The sequence below is a fragment of the Zootoca vivipara genome, chromosome 1, assembly GCF_963506605.1.
Source record: "Zootoca vivipara chromosome 1, rZooViv1.1, whole genome shotgun sequence".
Classification (NCBI taxonomy): Eukaryota; Metazoa; Chordata; class Lepidosauria; order Squamata; family Lacertidae; genus Zootoca; species Zootoca vivipara.
Window position 1 is genome coordinate 43,703,871 of NC_083276.1, and position 16,121 is coordinate 43,719,991.

A 16,121-nucleotide genomic window follows, 5' to 3' on the forward strand; every position below is an offset into this window, starting at 1 on the left:
CTGTCGGCGGCTGGGAGAGAGGAACGGAGGAGGAGAAAGCAGCGCTTTCTCCTCCTCCGTTCCTGTCCCCCTGCCGCCGACAGCAAGGACAGGTCCCAGGGTTCGGAGAAGCGCTGCACAAGCGCTTCTCCAAACCCCAGGATGTCTCCTTGCTGTCGGCGGCTGGGAGAGAGGAACGGAGGAGGAGAAAGCAGCGCTTTCTCCTCCTCCGTTCCTGTCCCCCTGCCGCCGACAGTAAGGACAGGTCCCAGGGTTCGGAGAAGCGCTGCGCAAGCGCTTCTCCAAACCCCAGGATGTCTCCTTGCTGTCGGCGGCTGGGAGAGAGGAACGGAGGAGGAGAAAGCAGCGCTTTCTCCTCCTCCGTTCCTGTCCCCCTGCCGCCGACAGCAAGGACAGGTCCCAGGGTTCGGAGAAGCGCTGCGCAAGCGCTTCTCCGAACCCCGGGATGTCTGCTTCCTGTCGGCGGCTGGGAGAGAGGAACGGAGGAGGAGAAAGCAGCGCTTTCTCCTCCTCCGTTCCTGTCCCCCTGCCGCCGACAGTAAGGACAGGTCCCAGGGTTCGGAGAAGCGCTGCGCAAGCGCTTCTCCAAACCCCAGGATGTCTCCTTGCTGTCGGCGGCTGGGAGAGAGGAACGGAGGAGGAGAAAGCAGCGCTTTCTCCTCCTCCGTTCCTGTCCCCCTGCCGCCGACAGCAAGGACAGGTCCCAGGGTTCGGAGAAGCGCTGCACAAGCGCTTCTCCAAACCCCAGGATGTCTCCTTGCTGTCGGCGGCTGGGAGAGAGGAACGGAGGAGGAGAAAGCAGCGCTTTCTCCTCCTCCGTTCCTGTCCCCCTGCCGCCGACAGTAAGGACAGGTCCCAGGGTTCGGAGAAGCGCTGCGCAAGCGCTTCTCCAAACCCCAGGATGTCTCCTTGCTGTCGGCGGCTGGGAGAGAGGAACGGAGGAGGAGAAAGCAGCGCTTTCTCCTCCTCCGTTCCTGTCCCCCTGCCGCCGACAGCAAGGACAGGTCCCAGGGTTCGGAGAAGCGCTGCACAAGCGCTTCTCCAAACCCCAGGATGTCTCCTTGCTGTCGGCGGCTGGGAGAGAGGAACGGAGGAGGAGAAAGCAGCGCTTTCTCCTCCTCCGTTCCTGTCCCCCTGCCGCCGACAGTAAGGACAGGTCCCAGGGTTCGGAGAAGCGCTGCGCAAGCGCTTCTCCAAACCCCAGGATGTTCTAGCGCCCGTTATTGAACGGGCTGAAATACACTAGTTAATTTATAATAGCAACATTACCTTTATAATCTTGAGCACTGTACTGGTCTTTAAGGTTGACAGTCAAATAAATGGGCAAGGGATTCTGACCCTCATTCACAGCCATTCGCTGACCTGAGATTGTACTATTGTCTTTCTGCAAATGAGAGAGAAGAACAACGGTGATCAAAATTATAGATTCATTAGTTTAAGACTAATGAGCTGGAATCTTAGGTTTGAATACGTGTCTGCATGCATGCATTGGCCATATAAATTATTGTTGTTATTATTATTATTATTATTATGTGCACAGATTTTTATATTGTTATATTTGTTTGAAACAATTCTATACTGGCTTCCATGTCAAGTCTCAAGGCAGCGTACAATATTAAAATACATATCAAAACATTGAAATGCAGGGGGAAATGCAGCTGAAAACTAGGACAATGTCAAAAGCAAAAATGTGTTCTATACAAGAGTATGAAATGCAGTGCCCTCTATGAAATACAGTGCCCTGTGGTTCTCAGGAAACACCTGTTGAGCCCTTCACTCTGTGAGTTTGGGTGCTCCTGTCATCATTGGATCCTGTCCTATCAAGAACATTTCCCGTGGTGTAGTGGTTCTGCCTACACCTCTTAATACTCTCACTCCACCACTGGAGTTAATAGCCCCCAGACCTTCCCCTATTATTCTCTTTGCTTTCCTCCTCTGTTGAAAGGCTTCCCCTCTCTGTTCCTTCCCTTTCTCCTCCCTCCTACTGTCACCCTTCCTTGTGTTTCCCTCGTCCAGGTCTCTGCCATTTGCCTCTTTTGTTCTTAAGTCTCTCCTTCTCTGTCCACTTTCTTTGTTCCCCTGAACTCCCAATCGCCCTACTCAGGACTTCCTCTTGACATACACACAGCTGCTGCTTTATTCTCCAGCTGAGCATGAACTCAAACCAATGGCTTCAAGTTACAAGAAGATCCTGACTAAACACAGTAGAACAGACTCTCTTGGGAGGTTGTGGACCCTCCTTCACTGAATCATTTTAAGCAGAGGTGGTATGGCCGTGTGTCAAGGATTCCTAAGTTGTGGTTCCTGCATTACAGGGGGTTGGACTAGAAAACCCTTGGGGTTCTGTCCAACTCTGCAATTCTATGATTCTATCCCTTGAGGCTTCTTCAGCTCCATTGTCCAATCTCCAGCACATCAGACTCACCTTCCAGGAGGAACAGAACAGAGACTGCCACTGTCTCTGGGGTTTGACTTGATAGGGTTTGACACAGGGTTTGACCTGATAGAATCTTCTAAATATCAGTTTATGGATGTGCATAAACCTGATGTTTGGATGACAAGGCCTATGCTGTCACTTGGGGTGTAGATGGATAAGATTTGGCAGAGAGGGGTGCAGAATCAACGAGGTATGTAGGCTGTGGTGTGGGAGGAGTTCTGTTCTAAGAACATTACAAAAGCCGAGCTGTATAAGCCCAAATTCTCCATGAATTTTTCTAAACCCCTTTTAAAGCCATCTCAGCTTGTGGCAATCACCACATATTAAATAGGGTTGCCATATCTCAAAAAGTAGAAACCCGGACACAAACGTTATTGAGCATTTTTTGCAATCCATCTAAAAAAAACTGGGTTTTTAAAGAAAATTTGTATGGGCTGCCATTTTCGGCAAATGAATCCTGGCTATGTTTGTCAAATTCTGGACATATGGCAGCCCTATCTTAAAGTAGCTGAATTTTGTAACTTACTTATGCACTGTGTGAATACATCCTTTCCTTTCAAACCACTGTCTTTCAAGCAACTGGGCCCTGTGTTTATAAACTTCCATTTTCCCTTGATTAACCAGCATGTTTCAAAATGGAGGGGAGGTGGGGAATACAACAATTACCTCATCATGTAACATGGATTCAATGACAAGCCCCCAGAGGTCTATGAATGAAGTGTTGTATCCTTCTTCACTTCTTTGTTTCAGTTCTTTATAATAATATTTCAGTTTATCCATGGAAAAGGAGTTAAGCTTGGACTTAGTCACTTGCTTCCGGGCTTTGAGAATGGCTTCCTCCAGGTATTTCTGGGACCAATCAGCATCTTCATACAAATTTCCCATAGTCCTGAGTTTCAAAAGATACTATCAGACTGATATGCAACTAATAGCATAGAAACTTCCAGTTCGGAGAAAGACACACTCTAGCTTTTCATAAGAGCTGCAAGCCAAATATATTTTTTTTTAAAAAAATAATCATTTCAAATGTGGATTTAGTTTGTTACTCTATAAATTAAATTTGCATAGATCTGCATGTAAATAAAAATAATTTTTCAGAAACAATAAGTTTACTTAGATCAAAAGTGGGTTATCTTTTTCAATGCTTGAAGGCCATGAACCTCCATGAGCCATCTCCCAGGGACTAGGCGCCAGCAATGGGTGTGGCCAGAGGTAAGAATGGGAGGAGCAATGGTTATAGCTCTTACCTTTATCCAGTAGGCTACACTTCAGGCACAAAAACGTCAGAGATTTCTACACACACACACACACACACACACACACACACACACACACACACACACACACACCTTCATCCTGGCAGGCAAAAGGCTTAGATGATCAGGCACACATGTATTATTTAACATTATTTTATTAATTTAATTCATGAGTCACCTATTTTATTTTATTTTTTGGCTAAGCAACATACCCAGCTGTGGGACAATGGTGAATGCTTATTTAGAGATGGTGCCTGCCACCTGCAGTTTTTATGAGCACTTATCTTAAAGATCCTAATGATGCCTAATCAGCTGCATTTTTTTGTGAATTAAAAAGTTTCAAACTGAATCTAGCTGATTAATGAAAAGACGGCTTATCATATCATCAATTGCAAACTGGCACAGCTGCGAGGAAGCCAGGGGGCAGGGATCCTCTCCTGCATGACCGTGTTATTCAGCCTCAGCTGGTCACAGGGTCTTCTGAGACTTCCCACCAGAATTTCAAGTGCAAAATGGCCAATCGTTGCCAGTCTAGGGGGTGCGGTCATGGAGACGGACCTGAGGGAGCCTATCTCCACTCAGGTCTGCCTCCACACCTTATGTTCTGGCTGCGCTGGGAGGGGGCAGAGCAGTCAGCAATGGATATTCCATCTGCCCACCTGGCATATCTTGGCCCTACACAAAGATAAGCTAACAGAGCACATGTTTGACCTTGCTGTGGAATTAATCAGTTGCTGCATTTAGGGCCAGGGAGGAATTTGCTTGTCTGGAGATTTTGCCTACCTCAGAGCACCTGTCACAACCTTCTGGCAGAAAAGGCATTGGGTTGGATCAGGCATCCCCAAACTTGGGCCCTCCAGATGTTTTGGACTACAATTCCCATCTTCCCCGACCACTGGTCCTGTTAGCTAGGGATCATGGGAGTTATGGGCTAAAACATCTGGAGCGCCACAGTTTGGGGATGCCTGGGTTGGATCCTTAGTCTAAACTGGAACTAATGTTTATGGTACTCTGGTAAAGAAGTCTATGGGGGAAGTTTTGTCCAAAGGCCCGGACAGGGGCTAATGGGCCAGAAGGCTTCCCATGTGGTGGCCTGGCAGTTCGCCCCATTTGATCTGCATTATGCTTTAACTTAGGATTGACCTTAAAGGAGCAACCAGCCAGCGATCAGGATAGACTGATTCAGGATACATACCCAATGCTTATACCAGAGCCTGCTTATATCTGTATTCAATAAAGTTGAGGCCTTGGTAGTACTGATAGCATGGAAAGCTTTATGCATTGTCTTGAATACTGGGCTACCACATAAAACAGCAAACTGAATTGGGCATACAAAATATAGTAAGTCTGAAGAAAAGCCCTCCTTACCATGTTGTGCCAGACAAGCCTGTGAGATATGTAATGCAGTCTAAGAGATTCAGTTTCTGCAGACCCAGAAGGCTTCCATACATTGCTGCAAATGACCTGGTCCCGCCACCTGTTGTCATGATTGCCACCACAGGCAACTGTTTAACACAGAGAAAGCAGAGAATGAACAGTAAGCTGCTGGACCTTATTCCAAAAGTACAATTTTTTGTGAGAAAGAATAGACGGAGCAGGTGCTCTGCAACATCAGTTCTGCCATGTACACTTAGCAACTTCTCTTTGCAGGCATTGACGGAGGTTTATAGAAGTTACCTAACATATTAAACATAACATTAGCAGTCCAGAATATTATGTACATTGAGCAAGGTGAAGCAAACAGCGTATTGTTTGCTTCTTGTTCTTCCACTGCCCATACAGGATACAACTGCATCGGAGGAAGCTTTGGGTGGAACTGGGCATCTTTGCCTCAATGTGTGTTCCACCCTATGAACCACAAGCCTTGATAAACCATTATAATTAAATACCTGGCCTGTGATCCTTTTAAGAGAAATGGCTATGACCCAGGAGGCCAGCTTCTGGAGAGCTGACTCAGAGGTGTGGCACTGTGGCATGGCTAGAGAAGTTAGTTTCTGATCTGTGCAGGCTCCTAGGCATCATCAGGAATGAAGTTTAATTGACCATTAACTCAGCTTGTAGTGTCTTCATTCATAAACAGCAGAAGGCAGCAGGAATGGACAAAGCTATCCACTCTACTTTTCTCATTTTTTCCAATCTCAAATGCAAAAAAACCCTGAATTTTTCCTCCATCCCTAGGTTGCAGCCTACCCCAAGATATCTAGCACTAGTTCATGAATGATGGAGCTAGCTGGCTACTCTAGCCTTCTTGGGGAAAGAGGGAAATGAGAAGATCCTGTGTCACCTACCTCATCATCCTGCAGCTTTTCCTTTAATTGGAGAATCTTCTTCAAAGCTGTAGCAACATATTTCCTTCTCTTGGTAAGGAAATTTTGTTCTTCGGCACACAAGTCATAGGCCAGACGCACATCTAAATCCTTTGACCTGCAATACATTGCTTTAGCATTGCTTCCAAAATTGCAATTAGGATGATTTGCACAGTTGACACAGTTGAGTAACAGGAGCAGTAGTGGACCTTGGGGTATCCAATTTCAGCAGCAGCCCTGTGTGGCACCAAAATTTGGCGCGCACACCTCTCTCCTTCCATTCTACATCATAGTGGTGGCACCTCCAAAGCGCCGCCAAGGCTCCGCACCCAGTGCAACCAAACTGGACCAAACTGGTCGCATTCCCCTAAATCAGGCATAGGCAAACTTTGGCTCCCAGATGTTTTGGAACTACGGCTCCCATGATCCCTAGCTAACAGGGCCAGTGGTCAGGGATCATGGGAGTTGTAGATCTAAAACATCTGGGAGCCAAAGGTTGTCTATGCCTGCCCTAAATCCACAAGGATGCCACCTCCAACAAGAATGTAACTATGGTTCTTGCCAAGGGTGCAATAATGATGAGACTGCAGGTAAAACGGAACAGACAGTTGTGTGATACAAAAGCGGGGAAAGGTTCCCCCCCTTCTGTGCCTGCACCAAAATCATCTATACTATATTTTCCTAGTCTTACTAAAGCTAATCTGACTTTTGCACCTATCGTGCAGTTTATGGTACATCGGCAGTGGCGGTCTTACAGGCCCTGAGCACTGAAAGGATTATGGTGCCCTCCATATGTAATTTAAAATCAAAACAATACCAAAACAAAAAATACAATTATATTTTTCAAAATGGCATGTAACTTACATGTAAGGCCCTCGTGCCTCCTTCACAAAGCTAGGTGCCTCCTTGCTCACATTTCAGAAGGCAGCGGGAGGGGGGGGTTCAGTCTTGCATGGGATTCCATTGTACCCAGGCCCACCACTGCTTTCTTGTTACCAAAACATTCCTGAAACATACCATTTCTGCTCAGTCACAGCTAAGACTCCCCTTGCCCTGTTAATTTTATCTGTGTTTAGGTGTTATAATGTTGCCTTTTTATAGATCGGAGCAAGAGAATCTCACTCTAGATTCAGAAAGGGCAACAAAGTATGTGAATTAGTTCCAGTATGATCTCTGGATGCATAAAAAACACTTCTGAGATTCAAAATCATAGTTTCTTGAGAAACAAAGAAGCAGAACCGCACGAGCTTAGATGAAATGGGCACAGAAAAACAATGGTTTTACCAGTCTTTTGCCTTCACATGCAGATCAAACGTCCTGTCCTGAAAATCAAGAGAATGGGTAAAACCTCAGGCGTATCATAAACTATTCTGCCCTTTTAAGAGCACAGCAGGACAAACAAAGCAGTCCTGTTGTGGATCAGCTACTGGAAATCCAGGTGTTTGTGCTGAGACAGATAAAACAGCAACCAAGATTATGTTGGATCAATCCATCACCCTCTGTTGGATGATTTAGAAGGATTGGGTCTGGCATCATTTTCGCTGTGTGTGTGCCAGCACATCTAAATCCTTTGGCCTGCAATACATTGCTTTAGCATCGCTTCCAAAACACAGCAGGGGGATAGCTCAGAGGCCCTTTAAGCCAGCTGTACTCAGCTTCTCTGAAGGAATGATCCAAACATCATGAACCTTCTGCTTGTTTGGGTTATTCCTTCAGAGAAGCTGAGAACAGCTAGCTTAACCTTGTCGGTAATTGGCACTATTTACTTAATACCCACCTGCTTAACAGATTAGCAACTGAATTTCATGTTCTTTGGGCCTCACTTGCCACAAATTTATCCATCTTTCTGCTAGGAAAAAGCAGAGTGATGCTCCTGAATTGGGCAAAAGTGCTTTATTTTCTGGGTAATTATTAGGAACAGAGGAAGTTGTCTCACACTGAAGCAGATCACCGATTCATCTTGCTTACAGTGATATGCATGTTTATGCAGAAGTTCTATTGAGTTAAAAGAGGCTTACTCTCAGGTAACCATGTATACGATGATTGTATACGATGATAGTCATAATGTTGTCCACAAGGGGTCTTTCCCAGGCCTACTTGAAAATTCCTGGAACTGAACCTGTGATCTTTTTCATGCAAGCATGAGCTGTGCAAACTGAGCTATAGCATTCCCACACTCACCAACAATTATTTAAATTCAATATTTTCATAAAGATAAAGCACTTACCTTTCTTAATGTTATTGTCTTTTCTATGGGAAGCTTGTTCAAAGGTAAAACCACAGAGATATTACTTTCTGAGTTTCCTTTAAATGAAGCCAGCTAAAAATACACCAACAAAAATTAAAAGAAGGTATAGAAATTTATCACAAAATTTCTACATTACGCCAAGGTACAGTAACATTGACATATTTATCACAAGCTGATGTGAACTTTTAATTGTGTTAAATTTAGCACCACTTCTGAAAGCTAAATGAAATTTGTGAATCCAGCCCTTGTTTTTGTTTCTAAAATCTCTAAATCCACCTCCATCATTCTGCCCGGACACTGAGGTCCAGCGCTGAGGGCCTTCTGGCGGTTCCCTCGTTGCAAGAAGCCAAGTTGCAGGGAACTAGGCAGAGGGCCTTCTCGGTGGTGGCGCCTGCCCTGTGGAACGCCCTCCCAACAGATGTCAAAGAGGAAAACAACTACCAGACTTTTAGAAGACATCTGAAGGCAGCCCTGTTCAGGGAGGCTTTTAATGTTTAATAGATTATTGTGTTTTATTTTTGTGTTGGAAGCCGCCCAGAGTGGCTGGGGAAACCCAGCCAGATGGGTGGGGTATAAATAATAAATTATTATTATTATTATTATTATTATTATTATTATTATTATTATTATTACAATATACACACATTTTTAAAATAGAGCTTTTTTCATGTTTGAGATAGAAGAATTTGATGAAGAATCTCCCCTACCCACCTTTATTTGTTTCAGTCAAACCACATTTATGCAGTATTATCAAAGGAAACATACCTTTGACCACTGCATCTTCTTAGTTAGTATGATCTCCAAATTTGACTGATGGTTCTTGATACAGTGGAACTGAATGACAGTTCTGTTACTAAGTCTGGTGTCTGGAGCCAGTGGAATCTTCTGTGTTTCCTCATAGGAACCCTTTATTGTTAATGTCAGATCACCTTCTAAACAGAAAAAAAGTGAAGCACAAATAGTTCACTTGCTTCAAAAAAGGTTTTGTCCAAAAATCAATCTTGTCCATGATCCAGTTATTCAGAATCCTGGGAATTAAGAGGAGACCCATGCAAAAAAGGTAAAGGGGTATTGAAAATGGCAACTCGTGATAATTCACATTTAAGAAGAATTCTCTGGCCAATTCCTACTGCTCTCTTCCAATTCACCTGGACTGGTGACAGTGGCAATAAACGCAGGAATGGTGGCAGTGGATGAGAAATTTGGAAGCCTTGAGACACCACCTCTCTGGCACTTTGAACATTAGCATCCAAGATGCCAGGTATCCTAATGTTTCAGGTACAAAAAAGGAATGATGCCTCTCAGACTCTAGATTTCCTTCTCTGACATCCCCAGGGTGACACCGAGGACGTACAGGGAGCAGAAGCTTGTGGGAAAGCATTCAGGAACCCCATTGCATTCCTGAATATGTTACCAGGAGTGTGAAGGGGCTTCAAAATTCAGAATTTGGCTTAAAGAAAGTAAAACACAAGATCTTTTAGGAGGGAAATAGTTCAGTTAACCTAGTCAAATCCTAAATCAACCCCTGAAAGATTTACCCATTACTAGTCCCCAGTGGCGCAATGGGCCAGTGTGTCTAACAGCTAATCCAAAGTTTGGTGGTTTGAGCCCCCACCCCTATGGATGTCTGGTAGTCTTTTAGTGAGTGTTTTTTAGTAACCCCTATGGATGTCTGTGGGCAGGATTCCTGCTTTGCAGAGGGTTGGACTAGATGAGCCTCAGGGTCCCTTCCAACCCTACAATTCTATTATTCAATAATTCTATACTCACTATATTTTATTCCCATCACCTTTAACTGTGCATTAGTCTTTACAAATTTCAGGAAATCCGAGCTCAAAAAAATGACATATAACCAACACAGCAGTGTTGATCTTCCACCAAAGGGAACATCATTCAGAGCAGCAATATTCAGCAGGCAATTCAGAGGGAGGAGATTTCAGAAGCAGCCCAGGGATAAGGTAAGATGTTGATGCCCCCCCCCCATGGCACATCTAGACTGCTGTTTTCTCTACTGGGTCTGGAGCTTGAACACTCAGTCAGAAGTAAGATAAACTGGAAGGGTGTGAAACAACTGTAACTTGTGCGAATGGCAAGCATCAGTACTACTACTACTACCACTACCACTACTACTAATGTTTCAATTTATGACCCATCTTTCACCCTAACATCTCAGGGCAAGTTACAACAACTACAGGTGAAACTCAGAAAATTAGAATATCGCCAAAAAGTGCATTTATTTCAGTAATGCAACTTAAAAGGTGAAAGCAATATATGAGATAGATGCATGACATGCAAAGCAAGATATGTCAAGCCTTTATTTGTTGTAATTGTAATTATTTGTCATTAGGTGGGTCAATTAGAAATAGAATGTAATTAATGAAATGTAATAGCAATGTTTATTTTTGTTTATTTTTGTATTATTGTAACTATTTGTTTTATTACTGTGGAATTTCCAAAAGAAAGCATTTGTAAAAATTAAAAGAAAAATAAATAATAATAGGTTGCATTACTGAAATAAAAGCCCTTTTTCGACAATATTCTAATTTTCCGAGTTTCACCTGTAAAGCACAAAGATAAAAACATTTTTTTAAAAAACTTATAAATCACAAAAAGATGGGCCCAAAAATTTACATCTCAGGTCTCCAAGCCAGGATAAAGAGGTGGATCTTCAGCTAAAAGCTGCATAATGAAGGTGACAGGCACACCTCTTTGCAGAGGGTGTCCTAGAACTTAGGGACTGCCATAGCAAATGCCCTCTCCTGGGCCATCACCACCCCAGCTTGCTGAGGGCAAGAGAACCACCAAGAGAGCCCCCTCTACTGATTTTAACACCCAAGGGGACCTTGTTTGGAAGGAGAAGGCATTTGAGGCATTTGAGGCCTATTTAGGGCTCTAAACATGTGAGCACCTTGAACTGGGAATGGAAATGAACTGGCAACCAATGCGGCTGTTGCATAACAGGGGTTATGTGAGATCTCAACAGAGCTCCAGGCAGTTACCAGAGCATGGAGTATGGTAGCCAAATCATCTCTGTCCCAAAGAGGCAGTAGTTGGTGACTCTTTGGGACAGAGATGATTTGGCCGCTGTACTCCATGCTCTGGAAAAAGGCACTTCTAGACACTGAGGCCACCTGAGCCCAGGCACGGCTCTAGGGGGTAGTCTCGGTGGTGCAGGGCACCAGGGTGCCGGCTCGGCAGGTGGGCACTGCGCGGCAAAGCCACGCGGAAGCTGTGCTGCGCGCTGCGCCCGCCCACCAAGGTGGGGGCGCCAGAGCGATCTCTGTGCCAGGGCGCCCAACCTGCTTGAGACGGCCCTGCCTGAGCCTCCAGTGACTGATTTATCCAGGAGGACCCTCAGTCTGTGGACCTACTCCTTCCAGGGAAGTGCAACCCCATCCCAAAGAGGTCATCTCCACATTTCTCAGATGTGAGAACTCAGGACACATTACACCTCTGCCTTTTCAGGATTCAGCTTCAGTTTATTGACCTACAACCAACCCATCACTACCTCCAAGCCCCAGTCTAACACCTCAACCTCCTCTCCCAATTCAGATGGAATAGGGAGACAGAGCTGGGTGTCATCTGTACATTGATGGCACTTGACTCCAACTCTCTTGATAGCAACCCACAGTGCCATGGGGAACAAGATGGACCCAGCAGAACACCACAGGGCAACTCCCACGGTGCCAAACAGTAGCCTCCCATAAATTCTTTCTGGAGGTACTTCTGCCATACAGACTGCATGTTCTTGTACATTCTGAATTCACCACCAATAGGATGGATGGGATGAGCAAGGAACCAGTACATGAAGCAAAGGATGTGTGTGGAATGTAAATGCCGGATATTCATTTGGGAGACATTCACTACCCTTCAAAACTGCCATGTGGACACATCACTAAACTGGATAAATCCCAAATACTGAGTCATAAAGACATTGTGAAATGGGTTAGTGCTATTTGGGTGGGACTGTCCACTCAAAGTACTTGGGTTTATTGAACTGTGCCACAAAAACACAACCTTCAAAGTGGCGTCAGTTGCAAATGTTTTTACTCAGGTAGGGACACCTAACCACAAAATAAACGAACACAAGATCATGTGTGAAAGGAATGAGCTCATCAAATTCTTCTTTTATCCCTTGAAACAAGAAACAAGTTAAGGGTCAAGAAAATGTAATAGATGTGATCATTATATATCATCCAGTGTTTGTATGCTATTGATTTAAAGCAACAAATACATAATGAGTTAAAGATGCAATGACCTCACCTGTGTATTGTCCCTTCAGCTTCTCAATATCCACTGTAACTTCCAAACATGAAACTTCTCGTGCCTGCAGGAACAATGGGGAAATAAAGAGCAAAATGGTCAATGGAACCAAATAACTGCAAACCTGCAGCATGAGATCTGACTGGTTATTCCAAATTACTATACAAAATCCACCATTCTGCCCCCAACCTCCTTGGTCCCTCCAAGCTCACAATCTTGCTTGTCTTCCCAACCTTCCTCCTACTCTGCCCTTTCTTCCTATGTTTGGAACATCCCTGTTCCAAACCTTTTTATTGACAGCTCAACTCTTTGCCTCCTTTGTTCCTCTCTCCTTCAACCTGCCAAGTAGAAGAGGTGCATCTGGCTCGATAAGGAGGGAAACACAGAAAACCTACCTAAACCATCTATTGGGGGAACTGGACATGCCAAGGACTGAACCTGAGGCTTTCTGCATGCAGAGCATGTGATGTATTAATGTGCTATAGTCCCTCTTTGGGACAATGGGTACTCCATAGCTGGAGGGAGAGCTCTGGACCATTCCATTGTCACCCAACCGGTTGGTCATATCCAGGCAGGTCTCTGGTGACTGTTATTAGTCCTGCTTGATTAATGTTAACAAATTACCCTACTTTCCATGTAACCATAAATGCCCAAAGAGGGTGTGATCCAGGTGGTTAAATGGCCTACATAGTTCTCATTGGGCTAGTAATTTCTGATCAACAGCAAGAAGAAAAACATATGTAATTGCAAACCTCTGCAAAAAAAGAAAAAATACCAGTAATAATTTCCTTTAAGGGCTGATACATTCAAGTTGTGGGGTAGGAAGTAGGGTTCAACAACAACATTGGAAGGAATAGCAGCTTGGTTGAAACAATTTTAACAGACAAATGTCATCTGCATTAGCTGAATTGAAATGGGCAGAAGCAAGCGACCTAATCCCTCAGTACAGAAGCAGCACAGAGTGTTCCTTGCTTACTGCAAGACAATAAGGGTTAAGGTTTGCATACAGCAGCCATTTCATAGAAAAGGATATTAATAAAATGAATAATTACCACCAAAGTTCCATTTGTAATGATGTTTTCAGACTCATCAGGGCTGAAAAACAAAATGGCAGATGAAAATATTACGGTCCATTAATATTTTCTATGGGACCTTTAAGGCACAAAATACATTGTATTTAGTTAGGTGTTATACCTTAATACCTTACTGCCTATACTGTACCCTTCTCATTGCATAGGTTTTTATAGCCAACAGGCTCTTTTGACAGATGGGAAACCGAGATGTCAAGATATATCCATTATGGACAGAAGTAAACACTATTGGAAAATACATTTAACTTCTAGAGCAGGGCTGGAGAACCTGGAGTCCTCAGGTTGTAGCTGGTAGGGCCAGACAATCAGAAGAATCTATTTGCAACAGCCACTAGCCATAGCAATAAAATAAAATACAACGGACTGAAGACAGAGGTAAAAACTTAACAATACAAAATACATTCTGGAGGTTTACGTCTATAATCAAGTAATAGATCTTATTCTAATCGCCCCTGCTTTTAAAAAAAAATGCCATTTTTGCTGTCACCTGGTTATCTTGATCTGCTAGAAGGAAGGACACAGTAGCAATGGTTGAGTAGCAGAGGAGTGTGTACTACAATAGAAACTTCGGAAGCTTCCTTACACCAAGTGAGACCACTGCTCCAGCTTACTCCGTATTATCAAAACTGACTGGCTACAGCTCTCCGGGGAAAGCTCTCTCCCACACTTACCTGGAAGTGTCAGGGATTTATCCTTGGGCCTACTGAAAGTAGTAACCAAAGACTTTCCAAGAACTTTTGCTTCAGGGCCTGCTAGTAAGCCAAGTCCTAACATTGTAATGTTGTCATATTGGCAGGTCTGTATATTGGATTTTTTTTTTTTGTCTTTTTGGTAGTCAAATGTCTTTTTAGATAGCATCTAGAGTTTCATATTCAGCCATGAATCAACTGTCTTCAGCCAAAGGAAGCAAGAGCAGCCGGTGGAGTATTTCAAACAAAGAATGTTGAGGTTCATAATGTGTTCTGGCAAAATGAAATTTACACCCTTCATTACACCCCAATACTTCCAATGTTGTGTGTAAAAGAATAGAGGAGAGGAAGAACCCCTTTGACAGAACGTCATAATGTAACCAAGGACTAAGCTAGATTGATAACAAAAAAGCGATTAAATGTGTTGAAATGTGATATAACATTGTACCACCAGATGACATTATGGAGTCCTATTTTTTCTCTGTTTGCCCTGTTTAAATTTACAGCATTTAACAGAAACACTTCTTTGATGTGTCTAGCTCAGGCATCCCCAAACTTCGGCCTTCCAGATGTTTTGGACTACAATTCCCATCTTCCCCGACCACTGGTCCTGTTAGCTAGGGATCATAAGAGTTGTAGGCCAAAACATCTGGAGGGCCGCAGTTTGGTGATGCCTGGTCTAGCTCCAGCCCAAGTATTAATGTTATAAGGTAGCAAATTTAGCTTCTGCTAAAACTAAAAAAAAGGAGAAACTAATGTTGAGTGTGAATGTGTGCAACAGAAGGAACGAGGGAATCAAACTCTGGTAATGCAAGGGGAGACAGTGTGAAATGTACATCTAAAATGTAAGAAGTACTGTATATGTTCCGGGGAAATAACTGGAAGTTAAATGATAAAAGGGAACAATGGGTGGCACATCATGTGTATGGCGTGCGAAATCTCCTAGCATCATTATCAGCAGCAATTGCACAAAAAATTCCCATCTGGCTACAACTTATAAGCACTGTTCTGACAAATGTCCCCCACCCCACCCCACCCCAAATGCTCCAGGCAAATTTATAGTGGGCCCTACTGAACACTTCTTTATTTCATGGCTCGCCAAATGCCAGAATTATTCATTAATCTCTGACTACAACAATCCCATAAGGATTTAACTCTGTCAATATCTAGAATGGCACAGATATGAAACATTTCTACCAAAATGAAATGAATGCAAAAGTCGGTGTGAAGTTTGGTCTAAAGGGCTGTCGTTTCTCCCGAAAAACACTGGGATGGGTTCACAAAAGAATTCACCTTCAACTCACTGTGAGAATGTAAATATTGTAGGGGACAACCCAGTGCAGTGTAGTGGTCAAAGAACAGGGCAAAGACTAGGAAAATTCAGGTTTAGATCTCTTGGGCCAATTATGCTTTCCCAGCCTAACCTACCACACAGGGGTGTTGTGAGGATGCAATAGGGTCAAGGAGCATGAAGAAACTTGTTAGCCATTCTGAACACCTTAGAGGGAGGGTGATTTAAAAACACAATAAAATAAATTATAAAAACAGCGCCAGCACTAAAACAAATATTTAAAAAACACAGACGAATACTTTACTAAAAAGAAAAAAGCATACAAGTTTGATTTTTCTTCATAGTTAATGTTTTAATATATATCTTATACATTTTATACATTTATTTACATGTTTCTTTAGCTTTTTTCCTTTGTTGTTTTCACCTAGGGTTCTTGCTGTTCTAGGAATACATAATCGTGCTCAATTTCATATCTGTTGGAAAGAAAGTGAGAAAAGTTAAATTAACCACCCATAGGCAGCATATCCACAAAGATCTATC

The 16,121-nt window shown here is 43.5% G+C and overlaps 1 protein-coding gene and 1 long non-coding RNA gene across 2 annotated transcripts in view; both read right to left on the reverse strand.

Annotated features, from left to right (window-relative positions):
- Nucleotides 1-1,246: 1,246 nt before the first annotated feature.
- The window catches only part of LOC118083601 (cytosolic phospholipase A2 epsilon), a 41,667-nt gene continuing 26,792 nt past the window's right edge, over nucleotides 1,247-16,121 (reverse strand). The window contains exons 8-15 of the mRNA XM_060283023.1: nucleotides 12,511-12,574; nucleotides 9,013-9,179; nucleotides 8,227-8,319; nucleotides 7,284-7,321; nucleotides 5,982-6,117; nucleotides 5,062-5,198; nucleotides 3,104-3,326; nucleotides 1,247-1,384 (exon numbers count right to left, since the gene is read on the reverse strand). Coding sequence (XP_060139006.1) covers nucleotides 1,247-1,384; nucleotides 3,104-3,326; nucleotides 5,062-5,198; nucleotides 5,982-6,117; nucleotides 7,284-7,321; nucleotides 8,227-8,319; nucleotides 9,013-9,179; nucleotides 12,511-12,574 — 996 coding nt within the window. The remainder of the gene's footprint in view (nucleotides 1,385-3,103; nucleotides 3,327-5,061; nucleotides 5,199-5,981; nucleotides 6,118-7,283; nucleotides 7,322-8,226; nucleotides 8,320-9,012; nucleotides 9,180-12,510; nucleotides 12,575-16,121) is intronic.
- On the reverse strand, nucleotides 9,028-14,203 carry LOC132592312 (uncharacterized). Its single transcript, XR_009557750.1, has 3 exons — nucleotides 13,563-14,203; nucleotides 12,511-12,574; nucleotides 9,028-9,179 (listed from the first exon to the last, which is right to left on the reverse strand). It is a non-coding gene; the product is annotated as an uncharacterized LOC132592312 (long non-coding RNA).